We start from the raw sequence: 16147 nt of genomic DNA, 5'->3' as shown, positions 1-16147 counted from the left end.
AACAGGACAAAGCCTCAGGCACTTAATTAGGCAGTCAAACTGGAGGGAGACCCTGCTACATCCAGGTAAAGAAAGAACTCCGGGTGTATGTGTGCGTGCGTGCCTGGGGAGAGCGTGCTGAACTGCTAGCCTAGAGACAGACTAGGGAAATCACCTATTTTATCTTTAGAGTTGGACACGACTGAGGATGCACATAGATCACTAAAAATAAAAAGGCTAGAAATTTTGGTTTTCAGACCAATACTCCATCAGTGTGGAAGTCATCCTTTCTGCCCTAACAACAAGAAAAAAGCTGAAAAAACTGAAAATAACAACCCTTTTTAGAACTATCAGAATCAGGGCAAAATGCTACCCAGAAAACTGGAGCAATGACAAATATAAAGAATCACAACTAAGCTGGAACAGAAGCCATTGCTGGAGCCTGGTAAAACACTTGAAGGGTAACTGATTGCTGCAGATTTAGCAATTTGAGAGATAATAGAAGCTTGAGAGATAAAAACTTGTGGAGGCCCAGACCTAAGGGAAACTTCACACTTCCTTGAGTTTTACCCCCATAAGTCCCAGCATGTTCTCAGGGTGAGGGTCTAAGAAAAATCCCCTCCTGTCTCTTGCACGAGAAGGGGCAAAATAACCATTTTGAACTACTCCTAGGGTATCCTGTTGTCTTAAGTAAAGGCCTGCTCTTCAGGGAAACTATTTTACCAGAGCTTAAATGACCTGCGGTAAGGGAAATACAAAATTCTAGGTCCTTCTAGTCCTTGATGTGGGGAAGAGAAATACCCAATTACTGCTCTCTCTAGCCTTCCTGTCTCACCTGAAGCAACAGGGAGGGAAGCTGAGAATTCCACAGCCCAGAGACACAGGCTCACTAAAACACTGAGACCTAATTAGCCCTTCAATCTACTTTCCCTCCCCTATCTTATTTCCATATGTAGAGTTTCTGTGAAGGACAGGGAAGCTTGGCAAGCTGCAATCCCTGGGGCTGCAAGGAGTTGGACACTAAGTGACTGAGCAACAACAAAGTTTCTGTATGATATAGGAGACTCCAGCTGAAAGAACTGCAAGCCTCAGATTCTATGTCCAGAGAAATCTAAAGACAGTAAGGAAGGTAAGAACATTGACATTTGAGGATTTTACTCTGAGAAAAAAGCTACACAAATAGTAAACAGCTAGATAAACATGAAATCTTTCACTGAAGATCTATTTATTACAGTTCTTTTCAGCAATATATCATATTGCATTCTCCCCACCCCCAAAATTGTAAGGCATGCTAAAGTATAAGAAAAACATTCTGCAGAGACAAAGCACTCTTCAGAACCAGATTCACATATGGCAGAGATTTTGGAATTATCAGAGCAGGAATTTAACATAACTGATTAAAATGCTAAAGGTTATAAGGGAAAAAAATGAACCACATGCAAGAAGAGGTAGGTAATATAAGCAGAAAGATGAAAATACTATGGAATAATCAAAGGATGTAACCTATGTGTGACAGGAATACCCAAGAGGAGAGAGAAAGAAATGGAAGAGATATTTGAAGTAATGACAGAAATTTTAAAATCAGACATACACCAAATGAAAAATTCCAAGAAGCTCAGAGACTATTAAGCAAGAAAATTTTTTTTAAAATCTACACCTGGGCATATCATATTTAAACTGCAAAAACTCAAATAACAAATAGAAAACCTTGATAGAAACTAAAACAGAAGTGAAAGGAACTTTACCTATAGAGGAAAAGGATAAGAATTACATCAGACAGTTCTTCAGAAACCATGCAAGCAAGAGAGTGGGGTGAAATGTTTAAAGCATAAAAGAAAAAAAAAATCAAACTAGAATTTTGTACCCAACAAAATTTTCCTTCAAAAGTAGTAAGAAAGACACACTCTACATTATCTAAAAGAAACCCATTTTAAATATAAAGACATAGATACATTAAAAGTAAAGGAATAAAGATATACCATGAATAACACTAATTAAAAGAAAACTAGGATAGCTACATTAATTTCAAACAAAACTAACTTTAGAGCAAGAAACATCATAAAGCTAAGTGAGATAATTGAGGTATATCTGTATAGCTAACAAAGACTATGTAAATAAATACATTTTTTAAATCCTCAAATCAATAAGAAATCATTCAAAAAAACTGGCAAGAGATAAAAACTAGTAATATACTCAAGAGGTAAGCAAATCACAAAAAATATAAAAGGGCTCATAACTGTACAATAATTGGGAAATTGAAAATTAGTATTACAGAAAAATACCATTTTGCACCTTTTAGAATAATAATTTTTTAAGAATTTGATAAGACCATACTTCTACTACTGCTAAGTCACTTTAGTCATGTCCGACTCTGTGCGACCCCATAGACGGCAGCCCACCAGGCTCCCGTCCCTGGGATTCTCCAGACAAGAACACTGGAATGGGTTGCCATTTCCTTCTCCAATGCATGAAAGTGAAAAGTGAAAGTGAAGTCACTCAGTCATGTCTGACCCTCAGTGACCCCGTGGACTGCAGCCCACCAGGCTCCTCCATCCATGGGATTTTCCAGGCAAGAGTACTGGAGTGGGGTGCCATTGTCTTCTCCAGTAAGACCATATGTTACCACATATATGGAGAAATGAGAACCCTTATCCAATGAGGGTAAAGAGATAAAGTGATAAGATGATTTCTGTGAACAGAAAATATAACCATAGATACTAGACTGATTGCAGATATATTTTCCAACAATGCCACTCGTGGGCACGTATGTTAAAGAAATGCTCACATATTTTATGTTATCAGGAAGGAATCTAAGGCTTCATGTGTATCAGTAAGGTTTTATTAAAAAAAAAAAAAAAGAAGCCACCAAGGGAGGGAGGGAAGGAAGAAGGAAGGGAGGGAGGAAAGAAGGAAAAAGGTCTGAAGCAAATTTGCCAAGATACCATTCTTACATTTCTTAGCTGGCATAATGACAGTGTCACAGTGGTGTCATCTAATAGTGAACTTCTATCTCGACCTTGTCCAAAGCTTTCACCATCTTCAAAGAGAAAACTAAAAAGAGATTTAAAAAATAAGTTATTTTAATGAGCATAGAAATCCAATTTACTGTTTAAAAACCTTCTAGAAAATAAAATTTACTCTGAATCATAAATCTCTTCATTAAAAGAAAGAAATTTTAGACTGAATAAAATCTGTAATTGGTGGCTGAAATTTCTCCAAAAAATCTTCATTTTTAAATATATGTTGAGTTTGTATAAACACAGTGCATGCGTGCTCAGTGACTCAGTTGTGTCCGACTCTTTGCAACCCCGTGGACTGCAGCCTGCTAGGCAACTCTGTCCATGTCTACAGGGAAGAATACTGGAGTGGACTGCCACTTCCTCCTTCAGGGGTTCTTCCCGAGACTGAACCCAAGTCTCCTGCATACAGATTCTTTACCACTGAGCCACCTGGGAGGCCCCTATAAATAAGCACACAAGTGTAAAGCATTTTAGGGATACAAGAACATGATTTACACTGTTCATGCAGGTGCAATGATAAAATTACACTGACAGTATGTAATATGTTCCAGAGGAAATTCATATGGGTAAAAAATGATAAAAGGAGGAAGAAAATAAAATGCTAATGCTGATAACTTCTCAGGAGAATGAATACTGAGTAATAAACATATTTAGAATTTTAGAGAATTAATTTTTATATCCTTCAAACCATTTACTCTTGGAATTGCCATCATCTTATTTTTGATTTTTCTACTTAATTTATCATGTGAACAGTACAACTGAAGTTAATATTTAAGAATTAGTTCAAGAGGGGGGAAAGGTACAGAATTAGTGCTGTATTCAAACAATTAACCTAAAATTTACATACAAAGAAAAAAATGATCAGCAGATGGTTTCTATAGTTACCTACAAAGATCAAATCTAGTCCTAAAACCTAAAATTAAAACTTTAAAGCACTAATGGAAAGAGATGTAGGTTCTCATTTTTATGAACGAACATGATGAGCAACAGAACAATTAACAGTTTTGGCTCTTAGCATTGTATTGTCATTTAACTTCTAAGTAATTTACAAGATAGTGTCTAAGACCTTATACAACTCTGCAGTTTTTCAACAGCGCTTTAGTACCATGATGATCTCTAGGACAAGCAATGAGGTCACTGAGTACATTTTAAAATATCATTAGAAGTAAAAAAAAAAACTTCCTCATAATGGGCATACTAGCCTAGTATATTAACTCTGTTAAATATTACTGTTCTATTTGTACAATTTGTTTTATTGATCACCAACTATTGTGAGATGTTCCACAATAATACCTTTACTTCAAATAGATCATAAAACAAATAATTTATTAAAAATAGTAGTTTAAAAAATAACAAAAGCACTGATAAGAACTCTGCAATTAGAAACTCCTACCAAACATTTCTCCAAAGAAGACACGCAGATGGCCAATAAACACATGAAAAGCTGCTCACACTTGTTATTAGAGAAATGCAAATCAAAACTACAATAATGTACCACCTCATACCAGTCAGAATGGCTATCAACAAAAAACCGACAAACAATAAATGCTGGAGAGGACATGGAGAAAAGGTCAACCTCTTGCACTGCTGGTGGGAATACAAACTGATACAGCCATTATGGAAAACAGTACGGAGATTCCTTAAAAAAACAGGAATAAATCTACCATATGACCCAGCAATCTCACTCTTGGGCATATATCCAGAGAAAAGACACATGTACCCCAGTGTTCATTACAGCAATATTTACAATAGCCAGGAAGGAAGCAACCTAGATGTCCATCAACAGACAAATGGATAAAGAAGTTGTACATTTATACAATGGAATATTACTCAGCCATAACAAGGAACAAATCTGAGTCAGTTGTAGTTAAGTGGATGAACCTAGAGCCTCTTATACAGAGTGAAATGTCAGAAAAAGAAAAACAAGTATTGTATATTAATGCATATATATGGAATCTAAAAAAAATGGTAATAATGAACCTAGTAGACAACAGACTTGTGGACACAGGGGAAGATGAGTTCGTTCAGTTCAGTCTCTCGGTTGTGTGTGACTCTTTGTGACACCATGGACTGCAGCATGCCAGGGCTCCCTGTCCATCACCAACTCCCGGAGTTTACTTAAACTCATGTCCATTAAGGGGGACAATGAGGGTGGGATGAATTGAGAAAGCAGCATTGTCATATATATATTACCATCTGTAAAACAGTGGGAAGTTGCTAAATAACACAGGGAACCTAGCCTGGTGCTCTGTGATGACCTCAATGGGTGAGACTATAGGAAGGTAGGGAGACTCAGCAGGAAAGGGATATATCAGATCAGATCAGATCAGTTGATCAGTCATGTCCGACTCTTTGCGACCCCATGAATCGCAGCATGCCAGGCCTCCCTGTCCATCACCAACTCCCGGACTTCACTCAGACTCACGTCCATCGAGTCGGTGATGCCATCCAGCCATCTCATCCTCTGTCGTCCCCTTCCCCTCCTGCCCCCAATCCCTCCCAGCATCAGAGTCTTTTCCAATGAGTCAACTCTTTGCATGAGGTGGCCAACAATTATGACTGATTTGCGTTGTTGTACAGCAGAAACCAACACTAAATTGTAAAGCAATTTTCTACCAATTAAAAAATAGAATTAAAAAAAAAAACTCCTGCCAAGAAAGCAAGGTATTGATTTCAAATTGTTTTCACAATCACTTAGCTACAATGTCTACCTACCAGAAGAAAACACTATCAAATTTAAAAAAGTTATTACTAGATTTCTCTCATTTACAAGAGATGTTTTCTTTCCTTACTTGGGGAGTGTGCAGATAGGTGGTTTGGATCGAATGATTTCCTTGTTCACAAGCTCTTTTTCCAAGTCACCTCCAGCTAAACACCAAAGGTAATACACTTCTTCAATAGATCTTTCTGCCAGGTAATCACTGTTTATATCTATCAATGGAAAATTAAAAAAAATAGCTATCACACTTTCTGTTTTTATTAAAAGGCAACAAGCAGTAATAGCTGACATTTTAAAAAAGTAAAAGCTGAAGAACACAGTAAGATTTCCTTTACAATATTCATACTACAAAATTCATAGAGGATTAAATGCAGATATGCATACTGGTTGTGCATCCAGTGTCTTTGAGAAAAAAGTGTGATTTTTATCCTCTGTACCAGAGATATATATACGTAAGTGTGTGTATATATGTATATATGTGTGTGTGTGTATATATATATATATATATATATATATATATGAGAGATACACACACACACACACACACACACACACACAAGCTATTATCAAGCCCTGCAGGAAAGAAATAAGGGCAAAAAAAAGCACTTGAGCAGGCAACCAGCACACCCTGTCCCATCCTTTGTCCTGAGACAATTTCTGCCTCTTTTACAAGTCTTGATGTCTCACAGAGGCTTTGCTTCCATTGTACTATGTTCATATTGACCTTCAGTTTTTTGGCCACTCCACACGGCATGTGGGACCTTAGTTCTCCGACCAGGGATTGAAGCCATCCCCCCTACATAGCAAATGCGGAATGTTAACCACTTGGACTGCCAAGAAAGTCTTGGATCTTCATTTATAAGAAGATAAATTTTAATTTTATCTTATCTTATAATTTATCTTTATAATTTATAAGAAAATTTATATCCCCAGTACAAACGATGCTTGAAGATACAGTGTAGAGAACATAGTAGAAACTCAATACGTATTTGCCCAAATGAATCTTTAGTATTTCCTACCGTGATATGTCATGATAATTTTTTTTATAAACATAATTTACTGGTGTCCCTAAAAAACACATTTTGAGAGCTGTAATTTTCAGAGAGGAATGAAAAGAGAAAAGGTGGTATTCTCTAACAAACATGGAATTTAATAATAATGGACTTATCAATAATATGATTTTTAGATAATTTATAATAAATTTTATGAAATCTATATAAATATTGAGGTAACAGAAATTCCACCGGAAACCAGAAGATCTGATTATAGCATTACGACCTGGATTTACATAAGAAAAATTTTTTTGTTTGATACTACTTCCTTTCTTTGATTCTTAAAGTCCTTGCTCCAAAGTAATTTAAATTTAAAGGATTAAAATGTTAGGTTATATTTTAACCACTTCCAAAATTACTTCTTAATTCTCAGGTAAGTATCCAAAATGTCTCACTAATGTAAATATATATTGATGACAAATTTAAAGCTGAAACTAGGATGAGGGTACTTCCTTTAAAAACATGGCTTTATTATTAGTATTCTTTATCATTACCTTCATACAACTGACTGATATCCTCTGGCAGAGTCAAATCAGCACATCTCAGAGAAGAAGAAAACAGGCTGGCAGGTTTGATAAAGGGAGGGTATAAGGGTAACACTTCACTGAACACATTGTCCTGCATTAATTCATCTGGGGTTGGCCTTAAGAAACACATTTAAAATACAGCACAGGAATTAAAGTCATTAAAATATTCCTAGAATAATGGCATACCTACAAGGAAATAATTAAAAGTCATAAACACCTCATAGGCATACAAAATAATGAAGCTCTCCTTATTAGAGTCTAGATATACACCTTTAAAAAAGAATCAAAAGATTATAAGTAAATACTGACTTTTTTTTCTCTTTTGTGCTTTTTGTACTTTACGACTTATCAAATATTATTACATATGAGCATCTCCATTTTTTACTTTCAGCTTGACCATCATAAACTTGCTTTGCTGAATATCTTCATTAAATAATAAAATTATAAATCAATACTATCTTCTGATTTTCTTCCTACTCTCTTAATGTGGTATCAGTTCAGTCAGTTCAGTAGCTCAGTCATGTCTGATTCTTTGCAACCCCATGAACTGCAGCATGCCAGGCCTCCCTGTGCATCACCAACTCCAGAAGTTCTCCCAAACTCATGTCCATTGAGTTGGTGATAACATCCAACCATCTCATCCTCTGTTGTCCCCTTCTCCTCCTGCCATCAATCTTTTCCAGTATCAGGGTCTTTTCAAATGAGTCAGTTCTTCACATGAGGTGGCCAAAGTATTGGAGTTTCACCTTCAGCATCAGTCCTTCCAATGACACCCAGTACTGATTTCCTCTAGGATGGACTGGCTGGATCCCCTTGCAGTCCAAGGGACTCTCAAGAGTCTTCTCCAACACCACAGTTCAAAAGCATCAATTCTTCGGCACTCGGCTTTCTTTATAGGCCAACCCTCACATCCATACATGACCACTGGAAAAACCATAGCTTTGACTAGACTGACCTTTGTTGATAAAGTAATGTCTCTGCTTTTTAATATGCTGTCTAGGTTGGTCATAAATTTTCTTCCAAGGAGTAAGTGTCTTTTAATTACATGGCTGCAATCACCATCTGCAGTGATTTTGGAGCCCCAAAATATAAAGTCTCTCACTGGTTCCACTGCTTCCCCATTTTTGCCATTTAGTGATGGGACCGGATGCCATGATGTTCAGGTCAGTTCAGTTCAGTTCAGTCACTCAGTCGTGTCCGACTCTCTGCAACCCCATGAATCACAGCACGCTAGGCCTCCCTGTCCATCACCAACTCCCAGAGTTCACTCAGACTCACGTCCATCGAGTCAGCGATGCCATCCAGCCATCTCATCCTCTGTCGTCCCCTTCTCCTCCTGCCCCCAATCCCTCCCCACATCAGAGTCTTTTCCAATGAGTCAACTCTTCGCATGAGGTGGCCAAAGTACTGGAGTTTCAGCTTCAGCATCATTCCTTCCAAAGAACACCCAGGGCTGATCTCCTTTAGAATGGACTGGTTGGATCTCCTTGCAGTCCAAGGGACTCTCAAGAGTCTTCTCCAACACCACAGTTCAAAAGCATCAATTCTTCAGCGCTCAGCCTTCTTCACAGTCCAACTCTCACGTCCATACATGACCACAGGAAAAACCATAGCCTTGAGTAGACGAATCTTTGTTGGCAAAGTAATGTCTCTGCTTTTCAATATGCTATCTAGGTTGGTCATAACTTTACTTCCAAGGAGTAAGTGTCTTTTAATTTCATGGCTGCAGTTACCATCTGCAGTGATTTTGGAACTGCCCCAAAAATAAAGTCTGACACTGTTTCCACTGTTTCCCCATCTATTTCCCATGAAGTGATGGGACCGGATGCCATGATCTTTGTTTTCTGAATGTTGAGCTTTAAGCCAACTTTTTCACTCTCCACTTTCATTTTCATCAAGAGGCTTTTTTTAGTTCCTCTTCACTTTCTGCCATAAGGGTGGTGTCATCTGCATATCTGAGGTTATTGATATTTCTCCCGGCAATCTTGATTCCAGCTTATGTTTCTTCCAGTCCAGCGTTTCTCATGATGTACACTGCATATAAGTTAAAAAAGCAGGGTGACAATATACAGCCTTGACGTACTCCTTTTCCTATTTGGAACCAGTCTGTTGTTCCATGTCCAGTTCTAACTGTTGCTTTCTGACCTGCATACAGATTTCTCAAGAGGCAAGTCAGGTGGTCTGGTATTTCCAACTCTTTAAGACTTTTCCACAGTTTCTTGTGGTTCACACAGTCAAAGGCTTTGGCATAGTCAATAAAGCAGAAATAGATGTTTTTCTGGAACTCTCTTGTTTTTTCGACGATCCAGTGAATGTTGGCAATTTGATCTCTGGTTCCTCTGCCTTTTCTAAAACCAGCTTGAACATCTGGAAGTTCACGGTTCATGATTGCTGAAGCCTGGCTTGGAGAATTTTGAGCATTACTTTACTAGCGTGTGAGATGAGTACAATTGTGTGGGAGTTTGAGCATTCTTTTGGCATTGCCTTTCTTTGGAATTGGAATGAAAACTGACCTTTTCCAGTCCAGTGGCCACTGCTGAGTTTTCCAAATTTGCTGGCATATTGAATGCAGCACTTTCACAGCATCATCTTTTAGGATTTGATATAGCTCAACTGGAATTCCATCATCTCCACTAGCTTTGTTCATAGTGATGCTTTCTAAGGCCCACTTGACTTCATATTCCAGGATGTCTGGCTCTAGGTGAGTGATCACACCATCATGATTCCCTGGATAGTGAAGATCTTTTTTGTACAGTTCTGCTGTGTATTCTTGCCACCTCTTCTTAATATCTTCTGCTTCTGTTAGGTCCATACCATTTCTGTCCTTTATCGAGCCCATCTTTGCATGAAATGTTCCCTTTGTATCTCTAATTTTCTTGAAGAGATCTCTAGTCTTTGCCATTCTATTGTTTTCCTCTATTTCTTTGCATTGATCGCTGAGGAAGGCTTTCTTATCTCTCCTTGATATTCTTTGGAACTCTGCGTTCAGATGTTTATATCTTTCCTTTTCTCCTTTGCTTTTCACTTCTCTTCTTTTCACAGCTATTTGTAAGGCCTCCTCAGACAGCCATTTTGCCTTTTTGCATTTCTTTTCTTGGGGATGGTCTTGATCCCTGTCTCCTGTACAATATCACAAACCTCCATCCACAGTTCATCAGGCACTCTATCATATCTAGTCCCTTAAATCTATTTCTCACTTCTACTGTATAATCATAAGGTATTTGATTTAGGTCATACCTGAATCGTCTAGTGATTTTCCCTACTTTCTTCAATTTAAGTCTGAATTTGGCAATAAGGCGTTCATGATCTGAGCCACAGTCAGCTACCTGTCTTGTTTTTGCTGACTGTATGGAGCTTCTTCATCTTTGGCTGGAAAGAATATAAGTATCTGATTTCAGTGTTGGCCATCTGGTGATGTCCACATGGAGAGTCTTCTCTTGTGTTGTTGGAAGAGGGTGTTTGCTATGACCAGTGCATTCTCTTGGCAAAACTCTATTAGCCTTTGCCCTACTTCATGCTGTACTCCAAGGCCAAATTTGCCTGTTACTCCAGGTGTTTCTTGACTTCCTACTTTTGCATTCCAGTCCCCTATAATGAAATGGACATCTTTTTTGGGTGTTAGTTCTAAAAGGTCTTGTAGGTCTTCATAGAACCGTTCAACTTCAGCTTCTTCAGCATTACTAGTTAGGGCATAGACTTGGATTACCCTGGTATTTAATGGTTTGCCTTGGAAATGAACAGAGGTCATTTTGTCATTTTTGAGATTGCATTCAAGTACTGCATTTTGGAATATTTTGTTGTCTATGACAGCTACTCCATTTCTTCTAAGGGGTGTGTGCCCACAGTAGTAGATATAATGGTCATCTGAGATAAATTCATGTGGTATATTTACCCAAAATTATGCTTTTAATACCATTCCTCTCATTTGAACATGTCTTGATAAAGATGTTTTCATAAAGATAGATCAGAATATATTATTTTCAAATATTACATACTTACAGAGTTTAGGGACAAATGAATGGGTAACAGTGACATCATCAAATGAACATAATAAGACTTCTAAGAAATCCTTTTACATTATCAACAATTATTAACTTAGCTCACTATGTAAGTTTTTTATATAATACTTATTTGCCAATAAACTTTTGTTCTCATTTTTCTCATATCACTGTATCTAGGCATATCTACCTGCCATAGTTTAGCTAATTTTCAAATTGGAGGTTAGGAAATGAACTAGTGGCTGATTTTGGTATATGTCAGCTTTCTGATCATGTTTTAATTATTTTTTTCTTCTCTTACAACCATACATTAAAGCCAAAACTATCAGTTATGATACTAATATCAATCATACATTACTACATATGTTAATATTCTTATTTAATCCATTAGTATTAAAAAATTAAGTACTTATATGTTAAGATCTCAGTAATAATCCCAAACTCTTGATATCAACCTCTTGGAAGGGTGGAAGGTGAGGCACTTCTTTAAAAGATCTATCACAGTTTCAGGAAGCTCCTGGTAAACAGAGAGAGAAAGTAATTATTTTAAACAATCCACTTAAAAATTTATATTACTTACATCATTTTCTACTTTAAGAAGTTTTGACTGTTTTGGAAAGCCTTTGCTTTAAAACAGTTTGCTACTGGATGCCAAGTATGCAAAATAAATGTTCAAGAACAGAGTAATGACAAACCTTTATAATGTCCAGACAGCCATGCTCCTCAGCCAGAACTATTATAGTGTCATCTACACAGTCTATAAAAGAGGAAAATTACATGAATCAAAGCTGCTTTTACAACTTACCAGACTGGGAGTTAAACTTTAATAACATTATTTTAAATTATATAATGCAATTTTGGAACTTGGAATATTAAAAAGCTTGAGACTTTTCCTTATATGTTTTAATAAATGATAAAGGCTTTATTTTTATGCTTATAAGACTTGTCATTAAATACAATTGAAGAATGTGCACACATTTTTTCTGGTCTTTACAGTATAAGGTTTAGCCTATAGACACCATTTATAGATCTCTAAGATTCCTTAATAGCCATATTACCAATCTTTGAAATTAAAGTGATAAAATTATAAAATTTTATAAATTTTATTTACAATCCATTGTTATTTAATATTCACTAATATTATTCTATACACATCCATATTTGTAGACCCTATTAACCTGGACACCGATCTGACATTCTTTTATACAAAGCGCTCTATCACTGTTTTTCTCTCTTTTTTTTACCATACATCCTTAACTTATTCTACTTTAAGTGGATTACACAAATTTTTATAAATGTGAATTACAAGTATTTGGATTATACACATGTGAAACATATGAGCTTGTTAGAAGGAAGAATAAACATTCTTCCTCAGTCATTGCTGCTAAGTCGATTCAGTCGTGTCCGACTCTGTGCGACCCCAGAGACAGCAGCCCATCAGGCTCCCCTGTCCCTGGGATTCTCAAGGCAAGAACACTGGAGTGGGTTGCCATTTCCTTCTCCAATGCATAAGAGTGAAAAGTGAAAGTGAAGTCGCTCAGTCGTGTCCGACTCTCAGCGACCCCATGGACTGCAGCCCACCAGGCTCCTCCATCCATGGGATTTTCCAGGCAAGAGTACTGGAGTGGGGTGCCATTGCCTTCTCCGTTGTCAGTCATTACTTACATATAATTCACTAAACGGAAAGCTCAAAAGTTATAGTACATTGAAGGTAACTGCTACAGAGAAGTACAATTTTACAATTTCATATTTTGATTCAAAAGTTAGTTTGGTTGGCTAGATCATAAAGCTAAGATTATATCCAAGGACATTATAATTCCTTACAGTGAATCAGGAAAAGCTCTCCTATAGTACCTCAAGGGTGCTTAAAGTGTCCTGTTAATGCTTATCACTGATCACTGGAAAGCTGAAGAAAGTGAAGCCTTTTCAGTGTAGTTAGTATTTTGAAGAACATATTCGCTATGTGTATAATTACTCTCACTAAAGATTATATTTATAACTGAAAGATAATTGTGAGACACTTACCCAGTGTAAGCAAAAATTTTAGTCTTTCAGAAATATCCAAACTCTGAAATAATTTTCTTCCCTACATAAAAGATAAAAGCAATTCTTATTAACATTTACATATTCTTCCCAGGGAGGGAGGTTTTATTTTTCATTGCTGAAAATGATTTTTCAATTATCTCTATTTCTCTTCAGAGGTTTTATCAGATTTTTTTGTTTGTTTGTTTTTAATATAAATTTATTTATTTTAATTGGAGGTTAATTACTTTATAATATTGTATTGGTTTTGCCATAAATCAATATGATTCCGCCACAGGTATACATGTGTATATCAGATTTTTTTTGAATTGGCTCCACTAAAGAAAAATCATTGGTGACATACATTTTTTTAATGTTGCATAATGCTTACCATTTAAACATTTTGTATATCTAAGAATCATTACATTTTAGTTTGATCTCAAGCATTCTTCATTTTTGAGACCCACATATATCTGGTTGTCCAAAGGGACTCCAGGAGTCTTATTTGATTAAGAGACCAAAATGTCTTTTCACCCTTTCATCCACCCAGCTAATTCTCACTTATATATCATGACCCAGATGATCTGTTGTCTCCACTAAGAAACATCCCACAACACTCCTTCCTCTTCTCAAAATTACTTAAGACAACCATCTTTGTGTTTTCCATAGTAGCTGGTATAGCCCTTTATTTTAAGATACACGTTATATTTTAGTTGTTTCCTTATTCCTTGGCTTCAGAGGGCTCCTTAAAAAAGAGTCTTGAATCAAGCACAACTTCAATGATTATGTGCTGAGCAACTACTGTGTGTGAAGCTGGACTTTCCACCAAGGGTTATATACTATGGGTAAATTACTTGACCACTTTAAACCTCACTTTCCTCATTTATAAATTGGAATGTTAACTATACATGCCATGTAGGTTGCAGTGAAGGTTATATGATGTATAAAAAACTGCTTAGCATTTTCTGCATAAAGAAAATGCTTCATAAATTTTGGCTATTCTATTATTATAAACAAAGTAAACTTGTATGATCATTTAAAAAGACTTAGAAGGAGAAGGTTTAAGAAGACAGCTTGGTCTTTATGCAGTGAAAGAGGCTCTGATTTTCTTTTTTTAATAGAGAAGAAAAAACTTTCTTAAAGTTTTATGAAATTAGAACTACAGGTGGAGAGATCATTGAAAATAAATTGCCCTTCCTCTCTCTTTTTAATCTCTTACACTACTATCAATGTTAATCTTCTAGACCTAAATGTAAGGCCAGATACCCTAAAACTCTTATAGAAAAACACAAGCAGAACACTCTCTGACATAAATTGAAGCAAGATCTTTTTTGATCTACCTCCTGGAGTAATGAAAAGAGAAGCAAAAATAAACAAAAGGGACCTAATTAAACTTAAAAGCTTTTGCACAGCAAAGGAAATCATAAGCTAAATGAAAAAACCCACAGAATGGGAGAAAATATTTGCAAATGAAGCAACTGACAAGGGGTTAATCTCCAAAATATACAAACAGCTCATGCAGCTCAATAACAAAAAACCAACCCAATCAAAAAATGGACGGAAGATCTAAATAGAAATTTCCCCAAAGAAGACACACAGATGGCCAAAAAGCACATGAAAAGATGCTAAACATCATTAATTATTAGAGAAATGTAAATCAAAACTACAATGAAGTATCACCTTACACTGGTCAGCATGGCCATCATCAAAAAATCTACAAATAATAAATGTTGAAAAGGGTGCAGGGGAAAGAGAACAGTGTTACATTGTTGGTGAGAATGTAAATTGGTACAGCCTTTATGGATAACAGTATGGAGGTTCCTTAAACAACTAAAAATAGAGCTACCATATGATTAAGTGGGCATATACCCCAGGAAAACCATAATTTGAAAAGATACATGCACCCCAAAGTCCATTGCAGTATTATTTACAATAGCCAGGACATGGAAGCAACCTACACGTCCACTGAAAGAGGAATGGATAAAGAAGATGTGGTACAATGAAATACAAAGAAAATATGTACAATGAAATATTATTTGGCCATGAAAAAGAAGGAAATAATGCCATCTGCAGCATCATGGATGGACCTAGAGATTGTCATACTGAGTGAAATAAGTCATAAATATTGTATAATGTTGCTTACATGTGGAACCTAAAAAAAAATGGTACAAGTGAATTTATCTACAAAATAGAGTCACAGATGTAGAAAACAATTTTATGGTTTCTGAGGGTAAGGGGAGGGAGGGATAAATTGGGATACTGGGGTTGACATATATTATACACACTGCTGCTGCTGCTGCTGCTGCTGCTGCTGCTAAGATGCTTCAGTCGTGTCCGACTCTGTGCGACCCCATAGACAGCAGCCCACCAGGCTCCACCGTCCCTGGGATCCTCCAGGTAAGAACACTGGAGTAGGTTGCCATTAAAATAGGTAACTATTAAGGACCTACTGTATAACACAGGAAGTGGTATACAGTACTCTGTAATGATCTATATGCGAAAAGTATCTAAAAAAGAGTGGATGTATGTGTATGTATAACTAATGCACTTTGATGTACATCTGAAACTAATACAACATTGTAAAGCCACTATATTCCAATAATAATAAAATTAAAAAAGACCCACCTTTAAAAAAATTAATCTTCTAAAACTGCAGGTTTGATTTCAGCTTGCTTAAAAACTTTAAATGACCCCCCTATCTTATATAAATATAATCCTCTCAATATGGCATTCAAAGTCTCCTAGGATATGGCTCCTATCCATTTTACTTATTAATTTATATTTAATATTTTGTATGAAATCTAAAGGTTTGATGAGGAAGATTCAAATC

The 16147-nt window shown here is 36.4% G+C and overlaps 1 protein-coding gene across 4 annotated transcripts in view; it reads right to left on the bottom strand.

Annotated features, from left to right (window-relative positions):
• Nucleotides 1-16147, bottom strand: part of TBCK (TBC1 domain containing kinase) — a 209094-nt gene that overhangs the window by 132685 nt on the left and 60262 nt on the right. For all 4 annotated transcript variants that reach the window (XM_027543890.1, XM_027543891.1, XM_027543893.1 and 1 more), the window contains 6 exons: nt 13321-13381; nt 11991-12052; nt 11751-11812; nt 7265-7413; nt 5792-5930; nt 2931-3030 (listed from right to left, as the gene is read on the bottom strand). In XM_027543890.1, the coding sequence (XP_027399691.1) occupies nt 2931-3030; nt 5792-5930; nt 7265-7413; nt 11751-11812; nt 11991-12052; nt 13321-13381 (573 nt within the window). The remainder of the gene's footprint in view (nt 1-2930; nt 3031-5791; nt 5931-7264; nt 7414-11750; nt 11813-11990; nt 12053-13320; nt 13382-16147) is intronic.

Source organism: Bos indicus x Bos taurus, chromosome 6 (genome assembly GCF_003369695.1).
Source record: "Bos indicus x Bos taurus breed Angus x Brahman F1 hybrid chromosome 6, Bos_hybrid_MaternalHap_v2.0, whole genome shotgun sequence".
Classification (NCBI taxonomy): domain Eukaryota; kingdom Metazoa; phylum Chordata; class Mammalia; order Artiodactyla; family Bovidae; genus Bos; species Bos indicus x Bos taurus.
This window is presented reverse-complemented; position numbering and strand designations above follow the sequence as displayed.